Below are 23,089 nucleotides of genomic sequence, written 5' to 3'. Positions count from 1 at the left end.
AGAAACTGTAATTATAGAAGAATTATCTTTAAAACTTAATGCAGAGGCCAGGCGTGGTGTCTCACGCCTGTAATCCTAACACTTATGGGAGGCCAAGGCAGGTGGATCACCTGAGGTCAGGAGTTCGAAACCAGCCTCGCCAACATGGTGAAACCCCATCCTTACTAAAAATATAAAAATTAGCCGGGTGTGGTGGCTCATGCCTGTAGTCCCAGCTATTCAGGAGGCTGAGGCAGGAGAATCATTTGACCCCACTACTCGGGAGGTGGAGGTTGCAGTGAGCCACTGCACTCTAGCCTAGGCGACAAAGCAAGACTCCATCTCAAAACAAACAAACAAACAAACAAACAAAAAACCATAATGCAGAATCCCATAATGCAGAATCTTGATTTTTATTTTATTTTTGAACCATACAGGTTAGAAAGTTACCAGGAGATATCTGTTTTCTTTGACAAGATGTGTTTGACTCTACAGTGATGAATTCCTTTAAACCCTTCAGGAGCCTGTTTATTCCTTCAGCCTGTACTACCCCTAGAAGAAAGAATTTCATGAGTGCACTCTCACTATATAAAATAGGATTTATTTATTTTTATTTTTTTCGAGATGGGGGTCTCCCTTTGTCACCTGAGCTGGAGTGCAGTGGCACAATCATAGCTCACTGCAGCCTTGAACTTCTGGGCTCAAGCAATTCTCCCACCTCAGCCTCCTGAGTAGCTGGGGATACAGGTGCACACCGCTACACCCAGCTAATTTTCTTTCTTTCTTTTTTTTTTAGAGTTGAGAGTCTCACTATGTTGCCCAGCTTGGTCTTGAACTCCTGGCCTCAAGCAGTCCTCCTGCCTCAGCCTTCCAAATAGCTGGGATTAAAGGTGAGAGCCACCATACCTGGCCAGGATTTATTTTTACTTGTCCTAAAATAAACTCCTTTCAGAGACTCCTGCCTACAATATAACTAGGCTCAGGGAAGAGGCCAGTGATCATCCCATTCATTATCTTAAATTTGAATCCTAAATCTCTAGCTTCAGTGCACTGTCGTAGGCTTAGGGCTCCTCTTGATCCACAGCCCACAGCCACCAGTATTTCATCCAGGAAAGCATATTTCCACCCTCGTCTGCCTCATTGACTCACTGCATGCTCCAGTCTCTGAGCTCAGGATTTCTTGGCATCTGACTCAATTCGGGGTGGGAGGACCTGTAAGCTAATAAAGATCTTTTGGAAGGCTTATGACAAATGAAGCAATAGCCAAAATTCCATCCCTAGGAATGCACCCTTAGGAAGCAACAGAGCAGCGTTATCTGGGATAATACTAAATTGAAAACAACCTAAGTGCCCAACAATGAAGCAGGACTTAACATCCACAGGTTAACTTTCCAGAACTGTTTCCTTAGAAATCTTGTCGAATGTCAGCTATATTACAGGCAACACTGCTTATGACCTGTGATTAGTACAACACATCTGGACTGCGACATTCTTGAAACTGGATGTGTTCCTGGGGGAATGGGGCTCCTAGGCCAGGTGGCTTCCACACCCATCTGTGTCGTCTCATTCCCTCACACCTAAGCTCTGAGTCTACTGTGAAGACTTGCAGACACCGCTCTGCTCTATTATTTATTTTGTATCCTTCTAAGTCAATCTGTTGCTAGCTGTGGCCAATCATGGTCATGGAGGTAGACGGTCTAGCCCAAGAGTCAGCAAACTTTTCCTATAAAGGGCCAGATGGTAAATATTTTAGGTTTTGTAGCCCATATGGTCTTTATCACAACGATTCAACTCTGCTGTTTTAGTGGAAAAACAGCCACAGGCAATATATAAATGAATGAGCATGACTATGTTCCAGTAAAACTTCATTTTATAATAACAGGTTGTGGGCTGATTTGGCACAGAGGGCACAGTTTGCCAACCCCTGGCCTAGTTGAACATAAGGCCATTCATGCAGAGTGGATGCTACAAATGAACAGTACACACTGACGAGAAAAACAGCTCTGTTAAGGTGATAGAATTATGGATAGCAGGTTATGATAATTATTATGCTTACTTTGGTTACTAGACTTCTCCACTAAAATATAAAGCCTTGGAAAATATGATTTAGGACTCTGACTTTGTATATATTCAGACATTCCTTGCTTTCTGCCAGAACAAATCATGGAGAGCCTGTCTTCTCCCATCCCCCCACAGCACCCAAGTCTCCTATCCTGGATATTATGTCCCTCCTGTGAATAACCACGACTTGCAACAAGAGGTACATCTCAACAGTCACTCCTCCCCAAACTCCAGCAAAAACAAAAACAAAGGGTACTCACTTGAATAATAAGTTAAGACCAAAGAGGGTAAACATGACAGCCATGTAGCCAACAATGCCAGTGGCATAGCTGATTTTATAGATTAGCAGGAACCACTTATAAACCAACCTGGGGAAAGAAGAGAAGGTTAGTGCAGCTGACACAGAGATTCTGGCCTTAATGGTCACTGGATCACCAGAATCCTTTATTCTCACATCAATGGGGACACCAGGGTCTTTGCTCAGGACTTACTGAGCAACTTCAGTTACTATCCAAAGCTGCTCACTCCCTTAACTGCAGAAATGCCTCCATATACTCAAGAACTAGTGCTTTGTATTTTTTTTCTTTTCTTTTTTTTTTTTTTGAGATGAGAGTCTCGCTCTGTCACCCAAGCTGGAGTGCAGTGGCACAATCTCAGCTCACTGCAACCTCCACCTCCTGAGTTCAAGCGATTCTTCTGCCTCAGCCTCCTCAGTAGCTGGGACCACAGGTGCCCACCACCACACCCGGCTAATTTTTATATTTTTTTTAGTAGAGACGGGGTTTCACCATATTGGCCAGGCTGGTCTCGAATTCCTGACCACATGATCCACTCGCCTCAGCCTCCCAAAGTGTTTGGATTATAGGCGTGAGCTACCACACCCAGCTATGCTTTGTATTTTCATGGTTTCAGACCAAGGAAAAGATTCCTAAAAAGGCAGTTTCTGCCTCAAAGAAGGAGCAGAGCTGACCTTAGACAGCTATGTCACCTCAAATGAGGAAGTAAAAAGTATTAAACACAACTATGCTCAGAAGATTAACAGGCAGGGAAGGCTAGTTGTTCAGAAACAGAATTCAAGAGATGAATCAGAGGTAGAATGAGCTACAGGTTGTTTGTACCTGGGCCCGGTTAGTCTGAATACAGCTTTGCTCCTATCCACAGGCCAAAAATGAAAGAAATGATGTGTAATGAATTTGCTTCTGAAATGAATTTTCTTCTGAGGCAGAAGGGAGAGAGGCACTTAAGAAGTATCTTTGAGTTGGATGAAAGTGTGTGGTGGTGGTGAAGTAGAATGGGGTTGTTCATGCTCCTGAAGGAGGAGTAGTGTGCCCCAGGAGCCAATGAAGACAGTGTACAACCTAATTGGTGGATCCCAGCTACTAGACTCAGCAAGAAAGATGGTTCCCTGAAGGAACCAGGGCCTTTTTTTTTTTCTTTCTTTTGGCTAGAGATGGGGTCTTGCAATGTTGCCCAGACTGGTCTAGAACTCCTAGGCTCAAGGGATCCTCCCACCTCAGCCTCCCAAAGTGCTGGGATTACAGGCATAAGCCACTGGTGTTTGGCCAAACCAGAGCCTTTTAAATGCTACAAGAGTAGGTCCCTGTCATCAGGAGCCACTATTCTATCTGTGATGGGAGCTTATGAACAATTTAGTAATCTGCCTGAATAACCAGCACAAGCCTGTGTGGTTCCTGAGAGCTGACTAGGTTACTACCAACCCTGCTGAACCCTAGGGAGGAAAGTCAAGGTCCTTCCCTGCCCATGCCTCCTTGCTGTGGCCAGGCAAGCAGTGATGGTTTCTCAGGCTAGGGAAAGGTCCCAAATATCTTCCTTCTAGTGTTGTCTTAAAGAACACACACAGCTCTATTCTCCAGGGTTTGCACTGATCACAAAAGAGAGAGACACGGTGAAAAGGATGTGAAATTTTAGGTCAAAAAACTCAATATGGATTAAGTGATGTTTTAGTAGCTGGATAACCTCAGATAAGTCAAATCACCTCTTTGAGACAAGAGAGGTGACTTTCTTTGTAAAACGGGAAAACCCTGCTACCTTTTTTACTGGATTGTACAGAGCCCATTTCCTGGTATATAATACATCTTCATGAAATGCTACATGTATAAATAAGGATGTTTACAAAAGTGCTTTGAGGGCAGGCACAATGGCTCACACCTGGAATCCCAACACTTTGGGAGGCTGAAGTGGGAGGATTGTTTGAGCTCAGGAGTTCGAGACCAGCCTAGGAAACTCAGTAAGACCTTGTCTCTACTAAAAATAAAAATTAAAAAATAGCCAGACAAGGTGGAGCATGCCTGTAGTCCCAGCTACTCCAGAGACTGAGATGGGAAAATTGGTTGAGCCTAGGAGGATGAGGCTGCAGTGAGTTGTGATCCTGGCACTGCACTCTAGCCTGGGCGACAGAGTGCGACCTCATCTCTATTTTTAAAAAGTGCTTTGAAATTGTAAAGCACTATCAAATGTTAGTTACAGGGCTGGGCGTGGTGGCTCACACTTGTAATTCCAGCACTTTGGGTGCCCGAGGCGGGCAGATCACTTGAGGTCAGCCTGGCCAACGTGGTGAAACCCTGTCTCTACTAAAAATACAAAAAAAAAAAAAAAAAAAAATTAGCCGGGTGTGGCGACACACACCTGTAGTCCCAGCTACTTGGGAGGCTAAGCCAGGAGAATCGCCTAAGCCTGGGAGGCAGAGGTTGCAGTGAACTGCACTCCAGCCTGGGCGAGAGAGTGAGACCCTGTCTCTAAATAAATAAATAAATAGCTAGTAGTTACTGGCCAGGCAGGGTGGCTCATGCCTGTAATCCCAGCACTTTGGGAGGTTGAGGCAGGCAGATCATGAGGTCAGGAGATCGAGACATCCTGGCTAACACGGTGAAACCCTGTCTCTACTAAAAAAGTACAAAAAATTAGCCAGGTGTGGTGGCGGGTGCCTGTAGTCCCAGCTACTTGGGAGGCTGAGGCAGGAAAATGGTGTGAACCCAGGAGGCGGAGCTTGCATGAGTGAGCCGAGATCGTGACACTGCACTCCAGCCTGGGCGACAGAGCGAGACACCATCTCAAAAAAAAGCTAGTAGTTACTATTATAAAAATCCTCTGTATTACAGACATATTTTCAATTATTTTAGCCAGAAGTTGGCACTGTTTGTGGTGTCCTTGGTGACTCTTACATTGTTCTATTGCACTTTTTCTTCATATCATCTTATCACCCTATGTGAGGTAGCAATTATTGTCCTATTTTTAGGGATGAAGACTTCAAGGCTCAGAAAGGTAAGGTCATACAGTGAACAAGTGGCAGGGCTAGGGGTCCCAATCCACATTCATCTGGCTCCACATCCTGTATCTTCCACAGTGGCCTTTAAAGTAAACTACCAAAGCCAGAGAGGAACTTATGGATCACCTATTTCACCTTATACAATGAAACTCCAGAAGGCCAGAGAAAGGCTTGCAGGAAAGTAGAACATAAGAAGAATAGGAAGAGCAATCTACAATTTGAAAGACTTTGGATCAGGTGGTCACAACTTTGAGGCTGGCCAGTCAAGCTCTCTTGGACCTACACAAACCTCTGTCATGGCACTTACCAACTGCACTGCAACAGGAGCTTTCTTGTCCATCTCCTCCATTAAACAGATACTCCTTGAGGGCAGGGACCATGTCTTATCCAGCTCTGTATCCCCAGCACTCAGCACAGGGCCTGGCACACAGTAGGTGCTTATTTGAATGAATGAGAAAATCTCTTTTTCTGTTGAGTACAGATATTAAATTACCTCACAAGCTGGTTGGGAGGATCAAATGAGAAACGAATTTGAATAAAATAAAAAGAATTATACAGGCACTGGCTGCTTTGTGACTCAAGAAGGAAGTATTGTTTATTGGAAAATTATAAATTTGCTGAGATTCATTCATTCAACAAAAATTCACAGAGCAGGCTACTATGTGCCAGGCCCCATGGCAGGGCCTGAATATACAGTGACAAACAAAATGGATGTGGTTCCTGATCCCAGAGTTAGAGTTTAGTGAGGGAGATAGATCAAAATGGTATTTAGTTATAAACTGTGGTAAGTTATATGAAGGAAAACTACTGTGCAATGAGAGAATATAATGGAAAATCTAATTTAGAGATCAGAGAAGGGTTCATAGAAGAAAACATTTAAAATGAGACCACAATGATCACCACAATTTGCTTATTTTTGTTTGCCTTTAATATAAAAATACCTTGAAACCATAAAGTAAGCTATACAGAAATATTTGAGGTTTTTAATCGATGAATAGGGGAGGGGTTCTACCAATCAGCTTGTTTTAGAGAGGCCCCATGCCAAATAATTTTGGCAGACAAAACCAGGAATTTTTTCAGTCTAAACCTATGCTCCTCCCATGCATTCCAACCCATTAGCTTTGGAAAACCTGGGCTCTTCCCACTACTTAAACTCTCACCTTGGGGTTGTCTGTACTAGAGGTTTTCGGGTGGCTCGGAAGGTAACAAAGGCTGTGACAGCAGAGAACAAGATCCAGATCACTAGGAACCTCCACCAGTGCAGCTTCACTGTGAAATAGAGGGGAACAACCCACATCTGAAAGAGGGTCACCATCTGAAACACAAACACAAGCACTTCAGCTCTGGCCAGCTCCCTCTGCAGCTCTGTCCACAGTCCCAAATGCAGCTTGTTTTCTATTTTAGCTTGATCCTCTCCTGTATTTACAACTTTGGATAAAGGTAACTCCACTAGTGATCCAAGTCAGAGACTTAGGACCATATTTGACTCCTCCCCCCTTTCATCCCTCACTCAACTATCTCTTGGATATATTCTTTCCTTTCCATTTGAGCTCTTGCTACCACTTGGCTGGCTGACTGCAATGAGCTCTTTCTTAGTCTCCCTGCATTCAGTGTCTATCCTTTTGAGGAGTGCCAGAATGGTATCTCGAACACGAAATCTTGACCATGTCATTTCTCTGCTTAAAACCCTTAAACAGTCAAAGGATAGGATCCAACATTCCTTTTTTTTTTTTTTTTTTTGAGATGGAGTCTTGCTCTGTTGCCCAGGTTGGAGTGTAATGGTGTGATCCTGGCTCACTGTAGCCTCTGCCTCCCAGGTTTAAGCGATTCTCCTGCCTCAGCCTCCCAAGTAGCTGGGATTACAGGCGTGTGCCACCATGTGTGGCTAATTTTTGTGTTTTTAGTAGAGAGGATCCAACATTCTTAGCTAGGCTGTCAAATCCCCCATGGTATGGCCCCGACCTACTATTTCGAGGGCCATCTACCACTCCCCAGGCCTTTAAGTCAGGTTGTCCCCATCAGGTTGTCCTTCCCACCTGCCTGCCTTTCTGCCTGACAATATCACATCCAAGACACACGAAGCCTTCCGTCTAGTCTCCTTTCCAGGCAGAAAGTGCTTTCTAGTGCTCCAAACGCATTTTCTTTTCTAACATTATTATAGTGCTTATCTAGAGTATGCGGCTGGGCTTGAATTCATTCTCTACCTGTATGTAAGCTCCTTGTGGGTAGTGACTAGGCCATATTCCCATTTCCTCTAAACTAGAAAACTGTTGGCATATGATATGTCCTCAATAAATTCCGATAAGTAAGAGGAAAGTAAAACTAGTGTAGGACTCCCTCAGAGAGAGGCACATTTCTGTTTTAAAGAGTGCCTGTTTTACTCCCCCTCCTTCAGAGCCTTCCCTCAGACTTGTTAGCTGAAGTTTTTTAAAGGCATAAAACAATTCTAACTCTAAGACAGAAATTTGAAGTCATCGCCAGTCTTCTCTCCAATGCCTCCTAACTCCCTCCTCAACCACCCTTCTGTCACTAGATGTCATCCTTCTCCAGTGAGTAGCAGGTATAAAAAAAGATAGCAAATAATACATAATGGAGGTTTTCTTCCTGATGCCATCAACAAAATCAAAGAATATTTTTTAAAAAAACAACAACAAAAAGAGAGATATAGAGAGGAAAGAGCGGCTAGTTTCCTGGCATTCTATAGCAAACTAAGAAAGTATTTACTCGGCTGGCCGTGGTGGCTCACACTTGTAATCCCAGCACTTTGGGAGGCTGAGGTGGGTGGATCACAAGGTCAGGAGATTGAGACCATCCTGGCTAACACAGTGAAACCCTGTCTCTACTAAAAATACAAAAAAATTAGCCAGGTGTGGTGGCGGGCACCTGTAGTCCCAGCTACTCAGGAGGCTGAGGCAGGAGAATGGTGTGAACCCAAGAGGTGGAGCTTGCAGTGAGCCGAGATCACACCACTGCACTCCAGCCTGGGTGACAGAGCAAGACTCCATCTCAAAAAAAAAAAAGAAAGTATTTACTCTTAGGGATTTCTAGACCAGTGCTATCCAAACGAAATATCATGCAGGTCACAAACAGTTTAAAATCTTCTAGTTACATTTTTAAAAAGGTAAGAAGAAACAGGTTTTCATTTCAATGATATATTTTATTTATTCCAATATATACAAAATATCTCAATATGTATTCAAGATTAAAATTATTTATGAAATGGCTTACTTTTTTTGGTACTAAGGCTTTGAAATCAAATATCTATTTTACATTTACAACAGACTAGCTACATTTCAAGTAGTCAGCAGCCACATGGGACTGATGGCTACCATAATAGGTAGTGAAGCTTAGAGCTTCGTTTTAGTGTTTAGTTGTCTGTAGCTACCATTCTCTTATAGATTTCTCTGTGGCAAGAAAAAGCCTTAGATGGCCAGGCGTGGTGACTCACACCTGTAATCCCAGCACTTTGGGAGGCCAAGGCAGGTAGATCACCTTAGGTCAGGAGTTTAAGACCAGCCTGGCCAACATGGTGAAACCCCGTCGCTACTAAAAATACAAAAATTAGCCAGGCATGGTGGCGGGCACCCATAGTCCCAGCTACTTGGGAGGCTGAGGCAGGAGAATCGCTTGAATCTGGGAGGTGGAGGTTGCAGCGAGCTGAGATCGCGCCATCGCACTCCAGCCTAGGTGACAGAGTGTTAGACTCCATCTTAAAAAAAAAAAGTGTCATTTTACAGGAAAAAAGAAACAGTGAGAAGAGAACAGAACAGAGAAAAGGGTAAGCAGAACCACTTTGCTTTAGAGGTTCCCATTCTGTGTACCCGAGGGTACTGGCTGCTGGTCCATGAGCCGTGAAGCCTCAATAACAATTCACTACATAGGAACCCACAACTGACTCTCTGAATGAAGCATTCTAAAACAGTCTGACCTTACATAAAAAGTGTGGAAGCACCAGGATGTACTAACAAATGGCTACCCAAATAATGCCCCAGGTGTCATTTTCTAGGAGACACTAGGAGCACCAGGAAAAGACATCACAACAAACAACTGCAGATTATTTAAATTTGGGGAAAATGCAACCCAACTCATGAAACTAAAAGGGTGGCATATGGAAAGAAGGGCTGGAAGGTTTTGGTCTTCATGCTATTTACTTTAACAGGCTCATGGGGCTGTTTACAAAACAGTAGGCCCAGAGAATAATTAAATCACATAGTCTGGTCACATTTGTTCTCTCTGAGAAAAAAACAGAAACTCCTGTTCTCCTGCCAGTTTTTCAAAAACTTGGCTGTTGCATTAAAACAACCAGCCTGCGCTAAGATCCTCTTTCCCACTTTCCACCAATCATCAATAGCATGTTCTGAGGAGGAATGTGAATCAAGGTAATTTTCTCTACATGAGCTGCAGCTCTGTACATTCTGGGTGAGGAGAGAAGCAGAGATCCTGGATTCTATTCTGAGTTGGACAAAGACACAATTAGGAGTAAGTCGGGGCATGAGGAATGAAAAATCTTGCTTTGTTTTGTAGTTTTCGGGCTTGAAATTTTAGGATGAAAAAACTACATCTAGAGATATACATCAAGTACGTAAAGCTACATCAAGTCACATCGAGAGAAAGAAAAGAGAGACTGTGTGTGAGAAAAAAAGAGAGAACAAGAGGAGAGAGAGAAAGGGAGAAAAGGGGAGACAGAAGGGAATTTAGAGACAGGATTAGGCTTTCTGAAACCAGATGCTGGAGTAGAAGCCCAGTAAACCGGAGTTCTAGTTCCATTCTGCCTCCAACTCACTAGGTCACCCTAAGGAGGTCCTCCGTCCTTTCTTGGAGGAAGGGATTGGCTTGATTTTTCAAACCACTTCAAGTTCTAACAGGCTAAGTTTCTATCAACTAGCTCTGTATCCCAGACTTCCTAGGAGAGTAGAGGCAGTGTTCACCCACTCACTCATTCAACCATTAAGTATTAATTTTGCATTTAATGGGAAAAGGAGTACAGAAATAAACATGACCTCTAGTCCTCTAGGAGTTACCAGGCTAGCTGCAGGAAAAAAGATCTAAATCAAACCCTAATTTCAATGATTCTGTTAGCCTTCAGACCATTTCTAGAAGTCCAAATAGGAATCATTAAAGAATGAACAAAATGAAATGATACACTGAAATGATCAGAAATTTTAGAATTAAAGCTATCTAAATATGAATCCCAATACAGCTAATTACTGTGTTAACTTAGGCAGATCGTTTAACTCTGATAAGCTTCAGTTCTCTAAACTATGGTAAAATGGGGTTAACAGTATCTATTCTCATAAGGTTGTATGGGTTAAATGAGTTAAGGCATGGAAAGCACTTACAACAGTGCCTAATAATGTCAGCACTTGTTATAAGCAGTGTAGTAAATACAAGCATTTGATATAATAGTTCTTATATTTAAATGGAAGTAATATGTATAAAACAAGTGTGATGCATAATTCATAATAAGCGCTCAGTAAATGAGAGCTCTTATTATGGCTTTTGCATGATTAAAAATGCATAAAGTCACACATACAAAGGAGCAAAGACCAGAATGACGCAACCAAAATAACTGACATATGAAAAGTGATAAGGTTATAAGCAATTTCTTATTAATGTTTAATTGTCCTTTCTAGGAAAAATAAATTATCAGAAGACACAAACCAAGGATTTAAGGCCATTTTCAGGTCCCCAGGCCATCTCCATTAGGGAGTGAAAGCCAACTTCTGCTTGGGGCCTAGAAAGCAGCTGCTGGTGGAAGGACCCAGTTCCTGGGGAGGGGCAAGGCAGAGGAGCTGAGTGAACAGAACAGTCTACCATGTGATAAAAGGGGAAGTTACCTGGTTTCTTTATTTGGTTTAATATTTCTACTGTAGGCTAGGCATGGTGGCTCACTCCTGTAATTCGAGCACATTGGGGGGCTGAGGCAGATGGATTGCTTGAGCCCAGGAGCTTGAGACCAGCCTGGGCAACATGGTGAAACCCCACCTCTTAAAAAAAAAAAATACAAAAAATTTTTTTCAGTTTCTACTTTAGAATTTATTGGCATTTTGCTTGGTAAATATGTTTAAACTTCATTAAGGAAGGCATATAAATGGCTAAAAGTTATGCAGAACAATTGCAGGGCCTCTAGTGCCATCTCGTGGCAACATTTATGGAGACACATTTGGTTCACTAATTTGCACACTTGTGCCTGATGCTGTGGAAAGCATGAAAGCCTTGGCCCTCCAGGACTTGGCTAATGCGATATAAACACATGAATTAGGTGGCCAGTACAAAGCATCAAGTACGGACATGGGAATTCAGTGGAAAGATGAGGCAGGAGCTGTCAGGAAAACTTCCTGGAAGAGGCAGAGCTCCGGATGATTCTAAAGGAGGAATGGGTTTGGCCAGGTAGAAGGAGAAACACAAAAGCCATTCATCCTTCTTTCCCTGAATGTGCAAATACAAAGCTGAAGACTAGCCTGAAACTAACTCATGGATTCGTTCAGCAAACATTTACTGAGGGACAAGAATAGCAATATCCCGCTTATCCCTCCACAAGGCTAAAACAGTTGAGATGACGATGTTAGATGCTAACAGTAAGAGCTAGTCCACATTTAAACGGATTGCCTCTTAACTGAGAGCTGGAACCATCAGTAGAAGGTGTGTTGGTAGAGATGGAATCAACACTACCTGACAATTATTTCTACTAAGACAACCTCCAAATCCCTTTCATCTCAGAGAAACTAGAATTCATGAAAATAGATCATATCTTTCCCTGTGCATCAGGTGCCTTTCCAGTCCGCAGGTGCTTGGCACTTTTGACTTTCAGGATTCTCATCTTACCACCTCTGCATCCCCTCATGTTGTAAGCTAGGGATCACCCTCCCACCATACCTGGCTGAAAAGCAATATAGTGGATGAAATGAAACTATAAGCCCAAGTAGTAGAATAAAGGTAGAGATCCACAGCTAATAGAACAATCAGCTTGAAAATAGGCTGAGAAATAGACTGCAGTCAACTGGAGGTAGGTTTCTGGGACATGCTCCATGGCTCTGCTCAATATTTTCATAAATGATTTGGAAGAAAACACAAAGAACCTCCCAACTGTGGACAGCACAAAGCTTGTGGGGAGGGAAAGGGAGGCAGTGAACATGGAAAATAGAAGAAATAAGATCAAAATGAAAAAAATTTATTTCTAGGGTTCTTTTAGCCCTAACATTCCATGAGCTAATAAGCTGAAATGAAGAATCAAAACCACAAGATGAAACCTAACTACCAAAGTATAGAATGGGGAAGGAATGGCTTAATAGTAGCTCACATGAAACAGGCTTAGGGGTTTCAGTTGACCACAAATTGCCAGGGAATATATGTCAACAGGGCTGCTGCCAACACAGCCAAGACAACCCTGCTTAACTAAGAATATACCCAGAATGGGCCAGGTGCCGTGGCTCACACCTGTAACCCCAGCACTTTGGGAGGCCGAGGTGGGCGGATCACGAGGTCAAGAGATCGAGACCATACTGGCCAACCAACATGGTAAAACCCCGTCTCTACTAAAAATACAAAAATTAGCTGGGCATAGTGGCGCACACCTGTAGTCCCAGCTACTCGGGAAGCTGAGGCAGGAGAATCGCTTGAACCCGGGAGGCGGAGGTTGCCGTGAGCCGAGATTGTGCCACTGCACTCCAGCCCGGGCGACACAGCGAGACTCCATCTCAAAAAAAAAAAAAAAAAAAAGAATATACCCAGAATGGAGGGGGCAGCAGGTCTACTGTTCTCTGCTCTGTTAAAGTATCTCTGGGACCCTAGGATCAGGGCTTGGGGCCACACTATACAAAGAACACTAACAAATAAGCATGGCCATAAGACAGCAGGCCATAAGAGAGCAGCTAGGATTATAATAAAAGGCCTGGAAACCAAATCACATAAGGAACAGCTGAAGACACCAGGATATTAAGCCTGGAGAAGACTATAAGAAGGCTTCAGATAAATGATATCTGAAGAGTCATCCAGAGGCCCAATAAACAGACATATTCAGTGTAGTTTCTATGACCTAGTGAGACACTACACACTACTGGACACTCTACAAGGCAGAAACACGGTTGGAGTTGTTTCCCTCCTATCGCACCTACACATAGTAATCCTTACCACATAAGTCAGGCCACTCCAATACGAATATATTTGCTAGACAGCTCTTTCCTGATGCTGACCTGAAAAATCTGCCTTTGTGTCACTTCTGTCTCTGGGTCCAACTCTTATCTTTCAGAGGAGCACAACGTAAACTTACTCCATGTTTCTTATGACTACTCTTCTAATACCTAGAACTATGTCTTCTTTCCCATCTTTTCCACTTCAAGCAGTCATTTAATAAACATTTACTGAGTACTTACTGGATGCCATGCTAATGACTGGGGAATTCAGAGATGAAAACCAAAATCTCCTGAAGAACACAAGTCTACTGAGGAGAAACAAATAACCACAATTAAGTGCTTTAATGGAGTAAGGGCTGGTGACCAAGAAAATACAGAGGAGAGGCACACCACTCAAAGTGGAGAACCCACCCCCCTCCAAGGAAGGCTGCCTGAAGGAAGCATCCTTTGATCTCTGTCTTGATGGCCAATAGGTCCAGATAGAAAAAGGCATCATGATGGGTGTTCCAGGATGAGGGGACATGGTATACTTGAGAAAAGACAACTAGTATTTGAGGAAGGTGTGAGAAATGAGCCTAAAGAGGTAGATGAGACTCAAAGGAGGCTGATAAAGATACCACAGCTACAAGTTTTTGTTATATTCTGAAGATAGAAGTTTTTCTTTCTCATAGAAAGTGAATTACAACCCCTTACCACCTTAGTCAGAATTCTCTAATTCCACATTCTAGTAATCCTAATATCTTGGTCTAAGAAAAATCTACAGTACTTTAAAGATTTCCAGGTAGGAGATTTTGCCACTCACCGGTTCCAGGAGGGAAAGCAGTTCAGGAGGTAGAGATGTGAAGAGATACTATATTTGGTAGTAGACACAGATGATGAAAGCTTCTCCCTGGAGAACTTCAAAAATAGGATGGATACTTTTCCAGGCATAAACTTATCCCTTCCCCTAACATCCCTGAGGGAGCTAAAGAGTAATGTTAGACTCTGAATAGATGATGAAAACTGAGCTACGCAGAAGCCAAAAGGCAAGTCTGGTTTGGGCTAGGTTTCCAATCCAGATTTTCTGTCTCTTAAGCTGCCTACCAATCATCATTCACTGAGTTTGTGGGGAAATCTGGAGAGGCTGGGGAGGCAAGATGATGAAGAGACTTAAGAGGAGGTTGAGAAAGTACCTGAGATCCAAGGAAAGGACTTGGGCAAAAGTCGTTAAATAAGGAAACTCAAGAGGATTAAAAACTTCTGACTATGGCAGAAATTGACAAAAATTTCCTGAAGCCTTTGAGAAGAACCTACAGAAAGAACACTTAACCAAGAATCAGATTTTTGTTTTAGGTCCAACTCTCCAATTTAATGGTCATGTGTTCCCAGCAAATCACTTCAGGATTCTGTACCTTGGTTTACTAATCTGAAAACTGAAGATAAATACCTACCCTGACTACCTTACAGAGCTGTTAGGAGGTTCCAAGAGAGAGTAAATGAGAAGAACTCAAGTCTACTGAGGAGAAAGAACCAACCACAATTCATTATAAGTGCTATAACAGAGTAGGTGGAGTATTTTTTAAATCATCAACAAATCTAAACTATAAGCAATCTAAAGTATTATTATTGCTAGAATTGAAAAGAACAGTATCTGAAATTTAGATACAGTATGACCTTACTCAAAACAACAGGGCTTGGCCGGGCGCGGTGGCTCATGCCTGTAATCCCAGCACTTTGGGAGGCCGAGGAGGGTGGATCACGAGGTCAGGAGATTGAGACCATCTTGGCTAACACGGTGAAACCCCATCTCTACTAAAAATACAAAAAATTAGCCAGACACGGTGGCAGGCGCCTGTAGTCCCAGCTACTCAGGAGGCTGAGGCAGGAGAATGGCGTGAACCCGGGAGGCGGAGCTTGCAGTGAGCCGAGATAGCGCCACTGCAGTCTGGCCTGGGTGAAAGAGCGAGACTCCGTCTCAAAAACAAACAAACAAACAAACAAAAAAATACAGGGCTTTTGTTTTTTGTATTTTTCAAAATTTTGTTTTAAATTTTATATTTCTTCTTTTAAATTTATTTCTTTGGCCTCTTCCTTGTCAGTAGGGCTTTTGTTTTTTGGGGTTTTTTTGGTTTTTTTTTTTGTTTTTTGAGACAGAGTTTCACTCTTGTCACCCAGGCTAGAGTGCAGTGGCAGGATCTTGACTCACTGCAACCTCCACTGACCGGGTTCAGGCAATACTCCTGCCTCAGCCTCCACAGTAGCTGGGATTACAGGCACCTGCCACCACATCCGGCTAATTTTTGTATTATTAGTAGAGACGGGGTTTTACCATGTTGGTCAGGCTGGTCTTGAACTCCCAACCTCAGGTGATCTGCCCGCCTCGGCCTCCCAAAGTGCTGGGATTACAGGCATGAGCCACCGCGCCCGGCCTGTTTTTTGTTTTTGAGACAGGGTCTCACTCTGTTGCCCAGGCTGGAGTGCAGTGGCACAATCACAGCCCACTGCAGCCTCAACCTCCCAGGCTCAAGTGATCCTCCCATCTCAACCTCCTAAGTAGCTGGGACTACAGGCCTATGCTACTACAACCAGCTAATTTTTTCTTTTTTAAGAGATTGGGTCTTACTATGTTGCCCAGGCTGGTCTCAAACTCCTGGGCTCAAGCTATCCTTCCACTCCAGTCTCCCAAAATGCTGGAATTACAGGCATGAGCCACTATGCCCAGCCTACATTTCCCTCTTTTTTTTTTTTTGGGATGGAGTTTCACTCTTGTTGCCTAGGCTGGAGTGCAAAGGCACAGTCTCGGCTCACCACAACCTCCGCCTCTTGGGTTCAAGCGATTCTCCTGCCTCAGCCTTCCGAGTAGCTGGGATTACAGGCATGCACCACCATGTCCGGCTAACAGTGTATTTTTAGTAGAGACTAGGTTTCTCCATGTTGGTCAGGATGGTCTCCAACTCCTGACCTCACGTGATCCGCCTGCCTCGGCATCCCAAAGTGCTGGGATTATAGGCATGAGCCACCGCACCCAGCCGCCCAGCCTATGTTTCTCTTAATGTGAAGGTTGGGCTTGAGCTCCTAAGTTATGGACAGTAATGTGATACTTCTCAGTGGGCTGGCATACTGCTCATCATCAGTCTCATAGCTTGCAATATCCATGTTGCTCTAGGTCCTAGAGCCTAGGAAAGTGTTTCTCATCAGGGATGATTTTGTTTCCCAGGGGGGACATTTGGCAGTCTGGAGACATCTGGTTGTTACAAGTGCAGAAGGGTGCCAGTATCATCTAGTGGATAGAGGGTAGGGATGCTATTAAACATCCTATAATATACAGGACAGCCCCCGAGAAAAAAAGAATTATCTGGCCCAAAATGCCAACAGTTCCTCTGTTGAGAAACCTTGGTCTAGGAGAACAGAGCTAGTGTTTTTCCACTCAGTGGTTATTGGATGCCCACTAAAAGGCTGCGCCACCAACCTGCACTAGTGAAGAACAAAAAGTTTCATTCAGTTTGAAAGAAACAGAGCCTTATCAAATAATTCCATCATTTCTTGGAATGCCATAAGAGGCATTTTTTTAAAAGCTCTAATGGCTAATCTCAAACAGTTCATGTTTCTACTACTCAACAACAATCCCAGTGCCTTTCCTTTACACAACATTCTCCGGGGAGTCTTCCTGATTCTCTTTTATTACTATTCCTCACCCCACAGACATTCTAATGTGCTTCACATGTATATTTTTGTTTGTGCCTGTTCATACAAACTGTTTATTGCTTTCTCTGCTTGTATTTTTATTAATTGGCATTGTGTTACACATCTTTCTGTTTCTTACTTTTTCCACTCAGTACTATGCTTTTAAGGTCCTCCCAAATTCCTACAGGTACTTAATGTATTGCTTTTAACCGTAAAACAATTTCATGATATGCATCCGTCACATTTTACCTATTTACTCCCTCAGAGATAGATATCCAGATTGCCTCCAACTCCTCAATGTTCAGCCATAATTAACACTTCAGTGAACACCCTCTTACATATCCCCTTAGGATGTGTCACAGGGTATGTGTATATTCGCTGACTCAGCAATGCCATGCTGCTATCCACAATGCCTGTACCATACCCACAAAAAAGTACAAGAAAGCTCCTACAGCCTTTGATCCTTGCCAACACTTGGCACTATTCAGCTTTCTAGCTTTTGCCAACCTAATAGATGTAAAGTGATATCTCATATTTTTATGTGCATTTCTCTAATTACTAATGACTCTGAGCATCTCTTTTCATGCTTAATGGACTTTTGGGTTTCCTTTCCTGTAAATTTGTTCATATCCCTGGCCTGTTTTTCTATTGGAGTTGCTGTCTTTTGTTGATTTGTAGGAGTTTCTCTGGATAAATATTAATCTACTGTCAGTTTTAATCATTACTCATCTCTTCTCCATTCAGTTTCAGTTAACTCTGCCTATCATATCTTTAACAGAACAGAAATCCTTAATTTATAAAATCAAATTTATCGAATCTTTCTTACTTGCTTATATTTTTATTTTTAAAAAAGTTCATTTACTTATTTATTTTGAGACAGGGTTTCATCTGTTACCCACACTGTAGTCAAGTGCCATGATCTCAGCTCACTGCAACCTCAAACTCTTGGGCTCAAGTGATCCTTCCACCTCAGCCTCCTGAGTAGCTGGGACTACAGGCATGCACCATCACACCTGGCTAATTTTTGTATTTTTTGTAGAGATAGGGTTTGGCCATGTTGCCTAAGCTGGTCTTGAACCTCTAGGCTCAAGTGATCTGCCCGCCTCAGCCTCCCAAAGTGCCGGGATTACGGGCATGAGTCACCACACCCAGCCTGCTTATATTTTAAAAATTAGTTTCATAACTTTACCTTTCATAATTCGGTCTTTATCTTGAGTCCCCTTTGTATTCAGTATTATGTACAAATCTAGTTTTAATTTTTCTCCTTGTGGTGAGTCAGTTTTCTCAACTAATCTACTTAACAATGAATACCTTCTTACTGATTGGTGGTTACACCTTTATTATATATTAAATTCCCATCCATCTCTGAGATCTGCATTTTGTCCCACTGATCTGTTTGTCTATTCTTATAGTGTGTCTTAAGGCAAGGTAAGTCCCTGTCTTGGTAGTTGCTTTCTTTCTTGCTTTATTTTTGAACTTTAGGTAGAGAAAAAAATAAATTATTCAAATTCTTTGGTTAATGAACATTCTCATCATTAGTCCATGCATGGACCACCTTTAATTTTTTAAAGTTATTATTATTTTGTCTTTTTTTAAATGACAGTCTCACTCTGTCACCCAGGCTGGAGTGCAGTGACATGATCATAGTTTACTGAAGCGTTAAACTCCTGGGCCCCAGCAATCTTCCCGCCTCAGCCTCCCAAGTAGCTGGCATTACAAGTGCACACCACCACAGTCAGCTAATTTTTAAAATTTTTAGTAGAAACGGGGTCTCCCTGCATTGCCCAAGCTTGTCTGGAACTCCTGGAATCAAGTGATCCTTCCACCTTAGACTTCCAAAGTGCTGGGATTAGAGGTGTAAGCCACTGTGTCAACCAAAACTACTTTTGTGGTTTCAAAACCCAAAAAATTTTCCATTTTATTCATCTTTGAGTATACAGTTCAATAGTGTTATGTATTACTATCTGTTACTATTTTGTAACAGATCTCCAGAAGTTTTTTGTCTTGTAAAATGGAAACTCTATAGGCCCTAATTCCCCCCACTCCCTAGCCATCATTCTACTTTCTGTTTCTATGAATTTGACTACTTTAGATATCTCATATAAGTGGAATCATATTGGTCTCTTTGTGACTGGCTTATTTCACTTAGCATGTCTTCAAGGTTCATCCATCCTGTACCACATGACATAATTTCTTTACTTTTTACATTAATTATTTAATAACATGATAAATACTGAACCCACAAATGAACCTAAGATGTGAAACATCTAAAATTACTTATATCTAGCTATGTGCTCGTCTCTATCCTATCCTGCAGTCTCTCTTCCATACAAGGTTACCATTATCTGGAATCTTGATTCTATTCCCTTGCTTTTTAAAATATGGTTTTGGCTTGGCATGGTGGCTCATGCCTGTAATCCCAATACTTTGAGAGGCCAAGGTGGGAGGACTGCTTGAGCCCAGTAGTTTGAGACCAGTCTCATCAACACAGGAAGACCCTCATCTCTAGAAAAAAAATTTTTAAATTAGCCAGGCAAGGGTGGTGCACACCTGTGGTCCCATTTACTTGGGAGGCTGAGGTGGGAGGATCAACAGAGCCCAGGAGGTTGAGGCTGCAGTGAGCTGTGATCATGCCACCACACTCCAGACTGGGTGACACAGAAAGACCCTGTCTCAAAATAAAGTAAAATATGGTTTTATCACACATATACATAATTTTAAAACATACCGTTTATGCCTAACACAAACTTAGCCAAAAAAAAGAAAACATACCACTTAAGTTTCCATTATTTTTACCTTTCTATAAAAAGTGTCAACTTATAAGTGGTCTTCTAGGACTCTTCTTTTGCACTCAATATTATACTGCTAAGCTTCATCCTTACCATTATTTGTAGCTATAGTTATTTTATATTTTGTCTTTTTATAAGTATGTCATATGCATTATTTTATATGTTATATTCCATTATGTGAATATATCACAACTAACTCACCCATTCACCTTTACGTGAGTATTGTCATTTCCAAGTTTTTGCTACTACAAATAGTGTTGCTATGAAAAATCCTAAGAGGGGCCAGGCACGGTGGCTCACGTCTGTAATCCCAGCACTTTGGGAGGCCGAGGCAGGTGGATCACCTGAGGTCAGGAGTTCGAGACCAGCCTGACCAACATGGTGAAACTCTGTCTCTACTAAAAAATACAAAAATTAGCCGGGCATGGTGGCAGACACCCGTAATCCCAGCTACTTGGGAGGCTGAGGCAGGAGAATCACTTGAATCCAAGAGGCGGAGGTTGCAGTGAGCCGAGATCGCGCCATTGCATTCCAGCCTGGGCAACACAGCAAGAGCCTGACTCAAAAAAAAAAAAAAAAAAAAAAAGAAAGAAAAAAGAAAAATCCTAGGAGGATGTACCAAAATCTTCTCTTGGCATATATCTAGGAATTAAACTCCCAGATCATAGGGAGTTTAATTTAAAAACAGTTTGAAACTGTTTTTCAAAGTTGTTTCTCCACAAAGGAAACAATATAACTGAGCACAGCCCCAGCGTGGGACTAGAAAGGATCAACGAATATCTACTGACTGAACAAATAAATAGACAGTACTCAATAAATGCTAGCTAGTGTTATTAATTATGTCTACGTAATTACATAGGTGGTAATGTCCCAACTATATTTATGCTCTGCTTCTCCTCTCTAGAACTGACCTTTAACCTACAGCAGATTTGAGAATGAGAGGTCCACAAGAATTGTAAAATTGGTAGCTATGGCTATTACCTAAAATATGCCTAGGCAGGCAGAAGAACTTTATAAGAACCAGGATAGAAAATCAGGAACAGCAAGATGGGCCATCCAAACAGAATAGCAAACAATAGAGTACTTAGCCAACAAGATCGTTCATAAATTGGGCTGGGGGCAGTGGCTCACACCTGTCATCCCAGCACTTTGCGAGGCCGAGGCAGTTTGATCACTTGAAGTCCAGAGTTCGAGATCAGCCTGGCCAACATGGTGAAACCCCTTCTCTACTAAAATACAAAGAGTTAGCTGGGCATGGTGGCAGGAGCCTGTAATCCCAGCTACTTGGGAGGCTGAGGCAGGAGAATCGCTTGAACCGGAGAGGCGGAGGTTGCAGTGAGCCGAGAGCATGCCACTGCACTCCAACCTGGGCGACAGAGCAGGACTTCGTCTTAAAAAAAAAAAGATCGTTTATAAATCTAATCTATAAAAATTTTTCTACCAATTCTACAAATAAAATCAAATGACAAACTGGGGAAAGATATCCGTAGCAAATTATGTCAGAAGGCTTATTCCTGACCTACAAAGAGCTCTTACAAATCAGTAAGAAACATTCCAAAAGAAACCTGAGCAAAGGAAAGAAAATGTACCAAATATATCATATGGCTCAAGCTGTGAATAATACATCTTGTGAATAATACTTACATATAATACTTAATAATGTAAACAATGAATATTTATTTAAAAATTGGGAGGAGGAAATGTTTGTAGTATGTGACGGGTATAGGTATAGCAGTAAAAGATAATTATTACCGCCAGGCACAGTGGCTCATGCCTGTAATCCCAACTCTTTGGGAGGCCAAGGTGGGCAGATCACGAGGTCAGGAGATCGAGACTATCCTGGCCAACATGGTGAAACCACGTACTAAAAATACAAAAATACATTTGTACTAAATACAAAATACTAAATACTATTGTATTTTGTACTAAAATACATTTGTACTAAAAATACAAAAATTAGCTGGGTGTGGTGGCATGAACCTGTAGTCCCAGCTACTTGGGAGGCTGAGGCAGAAGAATCGCTTGAACCCAGAAGGCAGAGATTGCAGTGAGCTGAGACCATGCCACTGCACTCCAGCCTGGGTGACAGAGTGAGACTCCGTTTCAAAAAAAAACAAAAACAAAAACAAAAACAAAAAAAACAAACCACATAATTATTACCTTCCAAAGTAGGAAGTCAATATATAATATTTAAAATTAGAAATTTATACATCAGTATAAACATGTTATTTAAAAAACATAAATATTATATTTAAATATAATAAAGTAGAAATTTATATCAGTATAAACATGTTATTTAAAAAACACAAATATTATATTTAAATATAATAAAGTAGAAATTTATACATCAGTATAAACATGTTATTTAAAAAACGCAAGGCCAATTGTGGTGGCTCATGCTATAATCCCAACACTTTGGGAAGCTAGGGCAAGAGGATCACTTAAGGCCAGGAATTCAAGACCAGCCTGGGCAATATAGTGAGAGCCAACTCTACAAAAAATTAAAAAATATATATATTAGCCAAGCGTGGTGGTGTGTACCTGTAGTCCTAGCTACTTGGGAGGCTGAGGCAGGAGGATTGCCTGAGCCCAGGTGTTTGAGGCTGCAGTGAGCTATGATGGAGCTGCTGCCCTCCAGCCTGGGTGACAGACTGAGATCCTGTATCTTAAAAAAAAAAAGTATCAGAAATGAACTAAAAAAGTTATTAATAAAAGTAGTTGCCACAGAAGAATCAGCGACTGACAGAGTTGGGCAGGGGACCAATGTGTTTTGCTTCTGAAGTCTTGTAGAACTATCTGACTTTTAAAACTATGGTATGTATTACTTCGATAAAAATGGAAATATCGGCCAGGCACGGTGGCTCACACTTGTAATCCCAGCATTTTGGGAGGCCAAGGTGGGCGGATCACCTGAGGTCAGGCGTTCTAGACCAGCCTGACCAACGTGGAGAAACCCTGTCTCTACTAAAAATACAAAATTAGCTGGGCATGGTGGCGCACGCCTGTAATCCCAGCTACTCGGGATGCTGAGGCAGGAGAATCACTTGAACCTGGGAGGCGTAGGTTGTGGTGAGCTGAGATTGCGCCATTGCACTCCAGCCTGGGCAACAAGAGGGAAACTCTGTCTCAAAAAAAATGTATCAAATATAAATCTAGTCAATGATATGAACAAATAATTG

At 42.2% G+C, this 23,089-nt stretch overlaps 1 protein-coding gene across 2 annotated transcripts in view; it reads right to left on the bottom strand.

Annotated features, from left to right (window-relative positions):
• RNF121 (ring finger protein 121) overlaps nt 1–23,089 on the bottom strand; it is a 68,452-nt gene that overhangs the window by 8,158 nt on the left and 37,205 nt on the right. For both annotated transcript variants that reach the window (XM_003815687.5, XM_008968650.4), the window contains 2 exons: nt 6,487–6,641; nt 2,301–2,408 (listed from right to left, as the gene is read on the bottom strand). In XM_003815687.5, coding sequence (XP_003815735.1) covers nt 2,301–2,408; nt 6,487–6,641 — 263 coding nt within the window. The remainder of the gene's footprint in view (nt 1–2,300; nt 2,409–6,486; nt 6,642–23,089) is intronic.

The sequence above is a fragment of the Pan paniscus genome, chromosome 9, assembly GCF_029289425.2.
Source record: "Pan paniscus chromosome 9, NHGRI_mPanPan1-v2.0_pri, whole genome shotgun sequence".
Lineage (NCBI taxonomy): Eukaryota > Metazoa > Chordata > Mammalia > Primates > Hominidae > Pan > Pan paniscus.
Note: the sequence above shows the minus strand (reverse complement) of the source record. Positions and strands in the feature narration are given on the sequence as shown.